Source organism: Alligator mississippiensis, chromosome 1 (assembly GCF_030867095.1).
Source record: "Alligator mississippiensis isolate rAllMis1 chromosome 1, rAllMis1, whole genome shotgun sequence".
In the NCBI taxonomy this organism is placed as follows: Eukaryota; Metazoa; Chordata; order Crocodylia; family Alligatoridae; genus Alligator; species Alligator mississippiensis.
This window is the reverse complement of record NC_081824.1, coordinates 303,950,132-303,964,300: the sequence shown is the minus strand read 5'-3', so window position 1 is coordinate 303,964,300 and position 14,169 is coordinate 303,950,132. Positions and strand designations below refer to the sequence as shown.

General features: G+C 41.4%; 1 protein-coding gene across 15 annotated transcripts in view; it reads right to left on the bottom strand.

The window, feature by feature from the left end:
- Positions 1-14,169, bottom strand: part of CASK (calcium/calmodulin dependent serine protein kinase) — a 419,258-nt gene that overhangs the window by 211,208 nt on the left and 193,881 nt on the right. For all 15 annotated transcript variants that reach the window (XM_019487242.2, XM_019487243.2, XM_019487245.2 and 12 more), the window contains exon 3: positions 11,679-11,784. In XM_019487242.2, coding sequence (XP_019342787.1) covers positions 11,679-11,784 — 106 coding nt within the window. The remainder of the gene's footprint in view (positions 1-11,678; positions 11,785-14,169) is intronic.

Sequence of the window (14,169 nt, the reverse complement as noted above, 5' to 3'; positions counted from 1 at the left end):
GAGATAGTTAAAACAATCCTAGCGCAAGGTTCCAGAAAATGCAATTCCCAAGAGCAGAAATACACAGATGTTTTCAATGAAGAAACTCATTTTTAATGCTGGAAGTATTACTGCCTAGCTAAGTCCCCCCAGTTGACTGCATTTTATTTATTTTTGTTCCCACAGAGTAAAAGCTCATATTTATTAGAATGACAACTTTTTAAAACTTCCTGATGTTTCTTCTACAAGTTCAGCTCTCTCTACAGGCTCGCTCTCCCAGAACACTCCTTCAGCATAAACATTAGTCTTCTGAAACCAAGATGTGGTTAAAATGCCAGAGCTCTATACTCCCCAACACCTGTGTCTCATTCAGTTTGGAAATCTGCTTTTACATTAGCAGCAGCTCTGGCAAGCAGGAAGTATTCTGCATCAGGGTTTTTGAGTTCCCGTAACAGTTTGATAATGGACTGAGTCGTCTTTGAATTTGCAGATGTTCTAATAAAATGTACCTTAAAAAAAATCATTGATGGTGCCCCAGGTGAATTTGTTTGAGAAACACTGCTCTAAGCGCATTAAAGAGTATTAGTGCCTCCTGATAAGTTGTTAAGCTAAATTCTACTGTACAAAGAACCATCAGCACCAAGGCCCTGTTTACAATATGTATTTTGATGGGAAGCTGTTTTTATATACCTGCTTTCTTAAGTTAAACACAAATGTACTACCACAGAATGTAAGGAAGGCTTTGGAAGTGAAGGGTACAACTTAAAGCCCAGTGACTTTCTCTAAAAATTAAGACAACAGAACAGTACAAAACTCTTGTAATTTAGAAGGCAGCATTATTTTTAACTAAATGGAATAGTTAGTTAGGTAAAGGGGCTCTTCCTGATTTTGAGTCCAGCCACCAATATCTTCATGAGAACAAATGTTTGAATTTTGTCAAAAAAATTAAATTAATTCCACCTAGAGTGACTTGCTGGCAATACAATCTGCCAGTCCAATTTATGCATTCAAAGTATCCATATAACTTAAAAAGGTGGCCAGACCCTTTTCCTACAAATTCCTTTATCCCGTTATCAAGTCTGCCAGGAAATAAGTACAGGCAGTCCTGAACTTAGGACTTTTCAAGTTGCGACGAACGTCACTTAACGATGTTTATAAACTGACACCCCATTTCAATGTTCCGACATGGGTTTTGTCTTTACGACGGTTGATACTGTGTGCAGCTGGTAAGTGGTGGAAGGAGAGGGAGAAGGGAAGGGGTGTGGGGGGGCAGATCAACACCCCCTGCGGTGAGGGAGGGACTGGGATAAGCACTGCCCAGCTGGGGCTGGCCAGTTGCAGGGAAGAGGGGAGTGGCAGATTCTGCTGCTGAACACTGCTCGTCTGGTGGCTTGACCAGTGGTTCCTGCTGCTGGTCCAGGAGGGCATGGGGGAGTGTGTGCCCCTGGATCTGTGCAGGGTGGGGTGGGCATGGCCAGGCTGCACTCCAGGCGGGCTGTGGGGGCTACAGTGAATTTTCAGGTAGCTACCCCCCCCATAACCCCTGCTCCACCGTTTGTCCCGCCCCAATCCAGGGGCACATGCCCCGCTCCATGCCCTCAAAGCTGTGGCTCATCCGGGGGGGGGGCCGAAACTCTGGCTGCTGCGCACTGCTTGTCCAGAGGCAGTGCAGTGGCTCCAGCCCGTGCCCATATCACCCTGGCTGGGTGAGCAGGGAAGGGCATGGGGGGGGGGGATGTGCCCCCGAATCAGGGTAGATGGCAGAGCAGGGGCTATGGGGGTGCTACAGCCACCTGAAAAGTCACTGTAACCCCACCAACCCTCTGGAACACAGCCTGGTGCAGCCCCGGTCCTGCCTGCCCCACCTCACACAGATCTGGGGGAACATGCCTTTCCATGGCCTCCCGGATCAGTAGCGGGAATCACTGGTCTAGCTGCCAGACGAGCAGCACGCAGCAGTGGGAACTGCCAGGTCCCCCTCCCTGCGCCCACCCGGCCCAGCTGGGCAGTGCTTGCCCCAGCCCCTCCCTCACCATGGGAGGCGTTGATCTGCCCCCACCCTTCCCTTTCCTTCCCCCTCTCCTTCCACCACTTACAAGCTGCACGCAGTATTGACCATCATAACGGAACCAATCCCCCATTTGTAACACTGTTCCCATGGGAAAACTGGTTCCAACTTCTAATGTTTCAATTTAAGATGTGGCTTTCAATAACCAAATGTGTTGTAAGTCTGAGGACTGCCTGTACTCTTCTGGGCAGGGCCTAGGAAACTATCTTTGTCTTACCTTGGTGAGAAGCACTGATTTATCAGTGCCATCTGTCATGTGCTTTAATTAGTAAAATTACTGAGAAAATTAATCATAAGATTACAATGTCATTATTTTGGAGGCTTGATATTTTTCAACATTGGAGATTGGTAATATTGTGATGAGATTGCTTTTCCATCTCTCTCTCCTCAGTTAGAAAGAAAGAACTGAAAGGAATGACTTGGGTCAGTGATTTCAGTCCCTTGCTATCAGAGGCACCACATTACATAAGCCTTTTCATCAAACTGCAAATTCAATGTAAAAAACTAGATTTCTCGCCCCATTATGTTCATGAGAAGAATGTTGTAGAATGGGGGTGGGCAATTATTTTGGGCAGAGGGCCACTTACTGAGTCTTGGCAAGCCATCGAGGGCCGTATGACAGGCAGCCAGGGGCAGATAAATATTACTTTTCTAAACTTTTTAGGGGCCTCACGGGCTGGATAGAATTGCCTGGCAGGTCGCATCTGGTCCGCAGGCCGCATTTTGTCCACCCCTGTTGTAGAACCTCTCTGCTCTGAAGGTTAGGATACATTGTTTAATTTCCTGCCTAAGTTTATTCATGGCCAAATTTATATGCATGTTTTTGACCAAAGATTATCCTATTCTTTAGCTTAAATACCCTTTTTCTCTCCCTGGCATTTGTCTCTCTCAGGTACTTTGAGGCATGACACTCCCCTCGGCCTTTGTTTTGCTAGACACTAAGGGCCCTGACAGACATTATATTTGTGGTGCAATTAACATGTTAAATGTACCATAAATTGCACCATGACATGCTGCAGTCAATTTATGGCCACACAAAATGACAAACCAGTCACAAAAGTGTTCCATATATAAAGCAGAACACTTTTGTGGCACCTTAAATTGAATGTATGGCATACATCCCAAACCTGGCACTGCCAGCTCATAATGTGGACAATCAACCAAGTCCCAGATTGGAGACCAGGAGCTGCTCCCAGTCCAATCCTGGGGATTGGACCCTGATCCTGATCCTCTGTGGCATCAGTTATGGGGCAGTTCCAAGGTCAAGGAGACATCTGCTTGCTGCCCCATCTACAGAATCAGGCTCAGGGCAGCCCCAAGTTCCACTTCACTTCTGTACACATGGCATGGTAGGATGTGTAATGTTTGGGGTCAGGCATAAAATTCAGCAGATCCAAATCACTATTTAGACCCGGGGCCTAAATGAACCAGGTTCTTCTCGTCTCCTCCTCATGTGATAAGCACTTTATTCCCCTAACAAACTTAGTAGTCCTTACCTGCACCTACCTGTTTTAGCTGAGTTAATTAAATTTCATCCTACATCTATTACTTCAATCCTCAAGGACCATCCAGGTATTTGTGTTTGACATCCTGATCCTTGTACTGGCAAAGCCTCCTAACTTTGTCATCAGCATGCATGTACTTCTGGTTCTACGGTTATTAATGAAAATAATTTATCTTCGTGCAAAGCCAAGATTATGCTGATAAAACCTGCTGCTGACATAAAGCTAAAAGACATCATGAATACAGAGGAAGATACAAATTATATTATTGAGCTGGTAACCAAATAAAACACATTTAAAGAAGACATTTATATAATCCATAAATTAACATTAATATTTATATAAACGAAAAAGCATTATCTTGAAAGATTAACTACTCTATGCTTACAGTCTGTGTTTCATTATTCCATTCACATGTGAGGAGTTTTGCTGTCTGCTGTAGCTGGAGGCATGGCCCTCTTCCTTGAATCTGTGAAGTGTATGTTAATAACCCTTGCAGCAGCAGGATATTGGCCACCACTGTCCCCCTACCTTACTTACAGCAGGTTAGAGTATTATTCCTTTGGTTGTGTCAGGGCTGACTGTTTATAATAACAGATTAGACAATAGATTTGTATAGGACACTTTGGATAGGGAAGATCCTGCCTCTGACTGGGGGGGGGGGGGGGGGGGGGGGAGGGAGGGAAGAGGTTGGACTACATGACTCTGAAGGTCCCTTCCAGCCCCATTTTTCTGTGAATCTATGAACAAGCTATTTGGAGTTCAAGCCAAAGTGGCACTTCAAAAAAGGGATCATACACCACTGTGTAAGAAAGACAGTCTTCTACTTAGCGGAAATCAAGAATTTCTGTATGTTAATTCACTCTGACTGTGATCTACTTTGAGGCTGAAGAAAAGTTCTCCATATAAAAAATTATCAGTGTATATAATGAGGATGCTATTCACCACATAGCAATGATTTGTGAATAAGTGTTCTATACAATCTGTAAAATACAAGGTTCTGTAAATAAAATATTATTTATTAATAATATATTATTAAATATTATTTATTAATATGTTGATAATTGTTTTATTATTAATGTATTTATTAGCCTTAGCATGGCAATTTTGCCTTGATACAAGTATTCAATATTTTACTAAAACATAGAAAGTATTCGGTTATCTCAGCTTTGACCTTACTTCTTAGCTCACTAGTTTTTATTTTTCTAACTCCCAATTCCAAAATCCCAAAATCTCATTACTACTTGTATATATGCTTCAGTTGCAAAACACAGCGGTGTAAAAACTGAATCTATCTACCAAGAGTTAGAAACAATTTTAAAGAAAACACCAAAGATATAATTATTGAAGAGGGAGTCTGCAATAGCTAGATTGGACAAGATCATCCTAAGGACTGGAAGGGTAAAACTAGGAATTCTGGGTGAGATAAGACTAAGGACACCAGTTTAAGACTTCTTGCATTTGTCTGTGTTCTTTTCAGGGATACATTTGATAGCCATGTTGGTCTGAGACAAAAAGCAATGCAAAACTCTAGAACTCTTGGTTCTGAGATGATACCTTTTATTAGATGAACTAAGAAATCACAAAAATATGACCTCTTTCTGAAAGCTTTTGGCCACACGTGTCCTTCCTCAGGCTCAGGTAAAATTAAAGAGGGTAAAAAGTCCCCAAAGGTAGAAAATAAACTTCATTTTGCACAAAAGAAGCTGAAGGGGGAAATTTGTTCCTTTGAGTCCATGAGTGTCTTTGTGAGTTGCTCTTTGATGTGCAGATAAGGCAGGATTTCCTTCCCAGATACCACACAGGCAGGGAGGTGCAGAAATTTTTCTTGTTGTTCAGCAATGAAGTTTAATTCCAAAATCGGCTAAAATTCAGCATCTTCCATGTTTCAGAGATGTACTTGGTAGCCGTGTTAGTCTGAGACAAACCCTCCAGATGACTACCAGCCTGCACCAGGAGGTAGGCACCTTTTTTGGAGCAGACATTAGACGTGACCATGACTGGTAATGAAGAGGAGCAAGCTACAGAATGAATAAAATCCAGAAGTCTTAGAAGTATACAAAGTCAGACTATGGGAAAAGTTTCCTCCCTCATTCTTTTGAAGGATGTCCAAGGCATCTTTGAAGGTTTTACTGATAACCTGAATGAGGCTGCTTTAAAAATCTTAGGAAGCCAAAGAAAAATGAAAGAGCCACAGACCATTAAAAACGTATTTTTACAAGTAGCTTTCCAGTTATTCCATTGTGAGGACTGCATTCTAAAATGGCCTATAAATCCCAGTTTCTCTTCTAGAAGTGGGTGGACTTTTGTTCTGAAATTTCACTGCAAGCTCATAAGCTTTAAAAATGGTCTAAATAATTATTGGTTTTCTCTTTAGATTTTTAAAAGAAATCTCTGAAATTGGTCTTCAATTGACATTTTTCCTTGGCCATCCAACTTCCATTATTAGTAGAAATTGTTGAAAAAATATATCTACACAATAATGGGTAGAGAGATGCATCCAAAGTGAAGTTGGAGGTTGGAGGATCCAGTTTGAGGACATTTTCAGCAATTACTCTTTCTAGCTTAAAGTTCATCTACCAACAGCAGAGGACAGGGAAAGTGCAGATAAACTTCAGCCTGCTATGTATTTATGCTATGCCATTTATTTGTTGCTGCTGTTTCTTAACAGCTAGGGTGACTATATGGGAAAATGTGAAATCTGGGAGGCTGCTTGCCTTCCCCCACCCTCCTGCATGGAGTCAAACAGCCCATTAATGGCTCAGTGTTTTTTACTTTACAGGTGTTAACAATAACCTGTGAAGTAACAGTCAGTGTTAATAAGGCTTCCTACTCCATAGCTCCTGTGCCACACTGGCCTTTGCACCCTACACCCAGGGTGCTCCTTTTAATTTTCATGGACCAGAGCTGGGACCAGCCTCTGAAATCCAGGGCTGTCCCAGGCAATCCAAGACATATGGCCACCCTGCTAAGAATCTATGCATCATTTATGGACAGCTGATAAGAAAGTTCTATATACAGCTTTGGTGCATATGTTTTTCGTTTATAGGTGCTGACAAACTATATAAATGAGTTGTTAGTGCAAAACTTGTTAATTTAATGCTGCACATATACCCAACTCCACAGGTTTGCCCCCTCTGCTGTCACACAGTACCAAGCCCCGCCTTCAATACTAAGAAATTTAGGAAATTCATTGTGAAGCATTTACGTTTGCTATACACATAGATAGGAATGTACTGAAATTGGGATTTTGTGATTTTTGTGGCAGCTGCCCCATGGTGTGGGTGCAGCGCGGCTTGGTACCGTGTTGCGCACCGCCTGGGAGCTGGCCCTGAGCAGAGCTGGGCTCCGGCTGACAGGTGGAGCTGCCCCAGCTGCCAGATACTGCACAGAGCCACACAGGTGCCAAGCGGTGGGAGGTAATCCCCACTGCCCCATGCTGTGTTGGGGGCTCTGCCACGAGCCCCCAGAGGCCCCAATCGCTGCTGCTGCTACAGCCTGTGAGTGCGGGCCTTTTACTTTTTAAAGTGCCGGGAGGCTGGGGCTGGGCAGGGCAGCCATGGGGGCTTCTCCCGTGGCTCTTCTGGCTGTGCCTGCCTCTGTCCCAGTGGGGGGAGCCGCAGGAGAAGCCCCCGTAGCTGCCCTGCCTGGCCCCATCCCCCACTCAGCCACAACTTCTTGGCACTTAAAATAAATAAATAAATAAATAAATAAATAAATAAATAAATAAAGCTCTGCACTCACTGGCTGCAGCAGCAGCAATTGGGGCCTCTGGGGGCTCATGGCAGAGCCTCCCCACACAGCACGGCGCAGTGGGGATGAGGCCCTGATTGCTGCTGCTGCAGTCGGTGAGTGCAGGGCTTTTTCTTTTTTTAAGTTCTGGGAGGCTGGGGCTGGGCAGGGGGATGAGGCCGGGCACGGCAGCCATGGGGGCTTCTCCCGCAACTCCCCCCACCAGGGAGAGGTAGGTACAGCTGGAGAAGCCATGGGAGAACCTGCAGCCACCCAGCTGTGCCTGCTTCTCCCTGGCTGATCCGAATCAGCACCAAAACAGTGTCAAAACTCTGAAACAGATTCAGCTGAATTGAAATGGAACAGTGATCTGAAACAAATCACTGTCTCTCCGAAATGGCCAAATCTGAAACGGAAACGAAAGATAGCCATTTTGCACAGCCCTACTGTTAATACAATCCAGTATAATGTTGGCCCCTTTTCTGCAACAAGAACACACTGTTGGCTCATATTCAGTTTATGTTAACACCCCAGATCCTTTGCAGTACTGCAGCCTACACAGTCATTTACCAGTCTGTATTTGTACATGCAATTATTCTGTCCCAAGTGCAGGACTTTGTACTTGTCCTGGATGAGTTTCATCTGGTTGATTGTAAACCATTTTTCTAGTTTATACAAGTCATTCTGGATTGCTGCTATACCCTCCAGAGCATGTACATCTCCATTCAACTTGGTGTGATCTGTAAATTTGTTGTATGTGCTCTCAATCCCATCATCTTAATCATCAGTGAAGATGGCAAACAATATCAAACCCAGAACAATACCAGACCCTAGAGAACCCTGCTTGATACTTCCTCTTAACTAGACACTGAGGACTATTACTATAAATTACTCCTCCTCCCAATTTGCCAGGAACAGAAATTGAAATCTAGAGCCTGTAGCTCTCCCAGAGCCTTTTTTAAGTGCTAGAACTACACTTGCAACCCTTCAGTCCTCTAGCACCAAGGCTGTTTTTCACAATAGGCTCCATATTATAGTAGTTCCATAATTTCAGATTTGAACTCCTTCACAGAATCACAGAAAATTAGGATTGGAAGGAACCTCAGGGGATCATCTAGCCCAAGCCCCTGCTTAAAGCAGAGCCACCCCCAACTAGATCATCCCAGCCAAGGCTTTGTTTATTCGGGTCTTAAAAACCTCCAAGGAATGAGATTCCACCACCTCTCTGGGCAGCCTGCCCCAGTGTTTTACTACCATACTAGTGAAAAAGCTTTTCCAAATATCCAACCTAAGCCTCCCTTGCTGCAACTTGAGACCATTGTTCCTGGTTCTGTCATCTGCCACTACTGAAAACAGTTTTAGACCTTTCCTCTTTGGATCCACCTTTCAGGCAGTTGAAGGTTGCTATTGCATCCCCCCTTAATCTTATCTTCTCCAAACTAAATAAAGCTAGTTCCCTCAGCTTCTCCGCAGAAGTCATGTGCCCCAGCCTCCTAAACATTTTCTTTCTCTCCGCTGGACCCTCTCCAATTTGTTTACATTCTTTCTTTAGTGGGGGACCCCAAACTGGACACTGGACTCTAGATGCAGCCTCACCAGTGCTGAATAGAGAGGAAGAATCACTTCCCTCAATCTGCTGACAATGCTCCTACTAATGTAGCCCAATTTGCCATTAGCCTTCCTAGCAATAAGGGCACACTGTTGGCTCATTTTCAGCTTCACTGTAATCCCAAGGTCCTTTTCTGTACATCAGCTGCTTAGCCAGTCGGTCCCCAGCCTGTACCAGTGCAAGGGACTGTTCCGTCCTAAATGCAGGACTTTGCGCTATTGAACCTCATGAGATTTCTTTTGGTCCAATCCTCTAATTTGTCAAGGTTTCTCTGAATCCCAGCCCTACCCTCCAGAGTATCTACTGCTCCCCTGCAGCTTAGTTTCATTTGCAAATCCGCTGAGGTTGCAACTCCATCACATCTTCCAGGTCACTGGTGAAGATATTGAACAAAATCAGCCCCAAGACTGACCCCAGGGACATTCTACTTGTTACCAGCTGTGAACTAGACATTGAGCCATTATTACCTTCTGAGCCCGGCAATCCAGCCAGTTTTCTATCCACCTAACCTATACTTCCTTAGCTTGCTTGCAAGAATGTTGTGGGAGACTGTATCAAAAACCTTGCTGAAGTCAAGGATCCACTGCTCTCCCAGAATCTACAGAGCCAGTCACCTCAACATAGAAGGCAATCAGGCATGACTTGCCCTTGCTGACTGTCCCTAATCACCTTCTCCTCTTCTAAGTGATTAGAAATGGAAGCATCCATTTTTTTGGGTCCACTTTCCCTTTTTTGTTAAATACACTTGCTTTGTGTAACTTTAAGAAAAATGGAGACAGGTGAGTAAAAAGGTTTTTAAATTGCTAAGAAGTTTTTTGTCTACTCTTCCATACGTCAACAATACCTAAACTGATTTCATACTTCCAAAATAGTTCTTCCTACCACCTTTTTTTTTTTCAAACAAACATATGAAGGGGTAGAAATAAACTGCCCCAGTAAAGTTCTGAGTTTTTTATTTATTTATTCCAGCAGTACAAAAATGAAACACAATGCTCAGGAATTATTTGAAGAACTTAGAAAAGAACATTACATCATAAGTTATGAGTAGTAACTCAAACTAAAGTCAGAAGGTCATTTCCATACATTTTTCATGTTACCCTTTTGCTCTTATCCCTTAACGACCCAAACATATATTCCACAATTAAACTGATGCAACTCTTGTCTCCACTATACAACCCTATCAAATATCAAACCCAACACTGAAAAGTATTTCTGCTTTTTTCTAGAATAAGGAAATAAGTATTTCTTTCCATGTCCTAGAATAAGGAACTTTAAAAAATATTATTATATTTTTGTTTTGTAAGCATAGTTCCTTCCTTTATCTCCCCTTTACAGAAATGCTTCTGTATACAAATTAAATACTTTTGTACCACTCCCATTCCTGAATAACATTCTTCTAACCAGCAGGTGGAGGTAGAAATGCATTAAAGATTTAAGTTTAATTTTTGGTGTCCTTTTCATTCTATCCTGGACATTTCAATTTTGAAAACATTTTTCAGCACAAAGAAATACTACTTAAAAAGGCCATTAACTTGTTTTGTAAATTAAAATAGGAAAGGAAAACATTGTTAATGTGACTTTGTTCACATCAACATGAACAATGGCTATCATTTTGATAAGAAACGACCAACATTTCATAAATACAAGAAACTGGAAGGAATTTTCACCACTGACTCTAGCTTCTTGCTATCATAGGCATCCCATCACATAACCTCATTAATGAGTGCCTAAAGTTAGGCTCCAAAATTCTTAAGACACCTTAAAAATCAGACGACGCTTTTAAAGGGGTTGAATTATTTCAATTCTCAAGTCAATAGGAGCCAAAGCTACCCCCCACCCTTTATTTTGGACTGATTTAGCTACCATCAGAACCTCAAGGGCAGACTACTGCGATATGCTCTTAAAAGGGCCTGACTTCGGTGAATGTCTGCAGCTGGTGCAGAACATGGCAGTCCACTTTATCCTGGGGGGAGGGAAGGAAGGTGAGGAATTTGTCAGGAGCACGTAACCTAGTGCTCCAGAATCTGAACTGGCTCCCAGTAGTTTTCTGTATAGAATTCAAGGTACTGGTTTTGACCTATAAGGCCCTCAACAGTTTGGTCTCTACATACCTAAGGGACCACACCTTCTACTTTATGCCCCATTGGGATGCCAAGAACAATGTCCTACTTTAGTGCATCGAGTCTGCTTGGCAAAACCAAGTAGGGGGTCATTGCCAAGCACTTGTTGACTGCTTGGAACTCTCTCTTCCCCTTAAAGCCTGTCAGAGTCCAAGCCTGGGCATCTCTTTGAAACACTAAGTTCTTGCTCTTTGGGCAAGCATTTAGGGTGACATAATAATCAAAAACAAAGAAACAAAAACAATCCTTAAAAAATAGGCTACTTCTATACACATCCAAAAACCAAATTAAGGAGACAATACTTAGAAACCTAGCTTTGAAAAAATGTTGGCCAATTGCTGTTTTCAGCTGTAATTAAAAAAATCCATCTGTGAAGTAAATTTAGGTCAATTTGTGTCTAATTATATAAATGTAATGATTTCCATACCTCTTAGGAAAGAAATTAACAAAATTAAATTTTCAGTGAATTTTCAATGCAACCTATTTTAAGTATAAAAGTTAAGTATTTAAAAAGTACTCCTTGATATTTGAGAACATTATCAATTTAATCTACAACTAAAATTAGCATAAAATTCAAAATGAGATTAATTTAGTCTGATTCCATGTTTAACATGTCATTATTTAACAAATAGTAATAAATAATAATGAAATGAAAAAGGAAAACTTACAACTCGAAAACCATGTAAAGCATTCCATCTGAACTGTATGTTTCCAATAATTCAACAATATGGGGATGTTTCAGCATGTGACAAATACTGGCTTCCCTCTTCAGATCTGTAAAAAGATGGTAGAATACTGTATTAGCCGTCTTGAAAATGCAATAGATTAGTTGGACACATCCAGTTTACAGTAAGTGGGGAAAGGGAGAGGGAGAGAGAGAGAGAGAGAATGAATAACATTGTGTGGGAAGGTGCAGACATCTTTGACATTATTTCCCAAACAGACTAACTTCTAAAATAAAATTGAGATGATGACGACAAACTATTTTACACTGGAATTTAAGAGCATGGCTTCCTAGGAAATGGAAATTTCTTTTTAAACAAATTCAAAGGCAGAAAATCATAATTGTGAGTGGAAAAGAAAAATTAATACATTATATAAACTTCTTTTTCTAAAATACAAAGTTATGGAATTCCATGCAGCCCATATAGTTGATCTTTATGCACTGAGATCATGTTAAATCTCACTGGAAAGTAGTCTTTTAATACAAAAGACAGCAATTACTCTCCCCCTGCTAGAGCAATAATCATTTTAAAAACCATTAAAGAGTAGGCATATTATGGCGATTACATTCTTAAAAATTGGGTTAATAGGTGGATGGGGGAAAAAGAATCAAAGATACTAATGATCAGTATATATCAAGCGCTCACCAATGTAATAACAACGTCGCCAATTTGAACTATAATACTTCAATTTGGATACCCTCTTTTTTCAATATTTCTATAAAATCAGAACAAAAATCATGATTAAACTAAAAAAATCTTTAGCAATACAGAATATTCAAATTAAATTACTGTCTTCTTTCTAGATAATCTTAAAAATAATCCCATGCAGGACACTTAAAATTTTTCTTCCCTTTATTATCAGCATGCTTTTTTACTGCATTACTGCTAGGCTCCATGAAAAGGCCTCTTCCCTTTCCAATACATCAGTTCAAATTCTAGAAGAGTAAAACTTGTCATCAATATTTTATCTTTACTGGATATTTTGGCCTGTCGTTAAAAGGAAAAATGTCAGTCAGTAACTTCAGGTATTAAGTTTTAGGATGTGGACACAAAACACATTTACTTTTGCGTAGAATGACCCACAACCTTACAACCCATAGTCTTATATCACTATAAGTTGCTCAACTCCAATGCAAGATTACCCTGCAGAAAATGAGAAGTAGCCAAACACCAGTGTAAACAGTGATGATTTACTGGTCCTAGGTCTGTTTCCAGTGTGCTCCCTAGACCATTATTCGCTAAATGTAGACGCAGGCTTCCCTGCCACCTAGTGGCCAGGTACTATAATACTGCCTACTTGGGAAACCTAGCTTAGGAAAGTCAGCTATCATTTGCTCCTTCCTACAGAGTAAAATCTGGGGCAAATTACTTCATATTAAGTGTGTTATGTGTCTGCACCCTTAAGCTTTCATTTCTCTTTGCTATAGAACCATTGATCTAGAATTACCTCTATGCAGCTTCTTTATTGGAGAAGATAAATTATAATGCTTTCATGGCTTGGGGTCTTTTGCCATGTGTTACTGGGAGGAAGCAAAGCATCTAAAATGTGCTAAACCACCCAGAAAGAAAAACAATGCTACTGTTATATATATCAGGTCACATTTGTGATATGAATCAGCAGCAGTTAGGTATCAGAGGAAGTGGTACGAATATGTAGTTAATATTCATTTTATTTTTGTGCCTTTTGAAGCACTTTATTAAAAACAACAACGCATTTTCATACTCTTATTTTACTTCTTTAAATGACTAAGAACCATAAAATCCAATGAAACTTCAGTTCAAGATATATATTTCTGACCAAAGAATACTTAACTAATTTCTCAATTAATATAATCAACATAATACTTTATATTTGGAGTACAAAGTACCTTTCCCAAAACCTTACGAACTTAAACTGAAGAACAAACAGCACAATAATCACGACGGATCCTGGTTTTCTCTGTTAAAAATAATAAATTCTCTGATTTAAAACCCCAAGATCCGTGAGTAAAATGAAATACTACTATATATATGTAAGTATCAATTGAACACAATGTTTTATTGGTATATTTACAGTATTAAAGCAATTTGGAAGTTTACCAGTGCCTCAATAACTATAATAAAATAAATTCTAAATACCTATACATTTTGATATTTTATCTTGGGTTTTTTATGGAAAAAAATCAGAGTGCTCCCTGCTTCCTTCACTCACTAGGATGTGGGTCCAGCTGCGGCTGTCCCCTGACACTGCTTTGTGGTGCTGAGCAGCCTGGACATGCCAGTGCCCTGCCCATGCCATTGCCCCCCACTCCCATGCCACAGGCCCTCACTCTCATGCCACAGCCTCCTTGGCCCTGCTGTTACTCCTCACTCCCCGCCCACAGTCCCCCTCCCCCTCCAGCCCTGCCAGAGGGGGCCCCCAGTTGCCAAGGCTACGGGGCCAGGGACCTAGGTC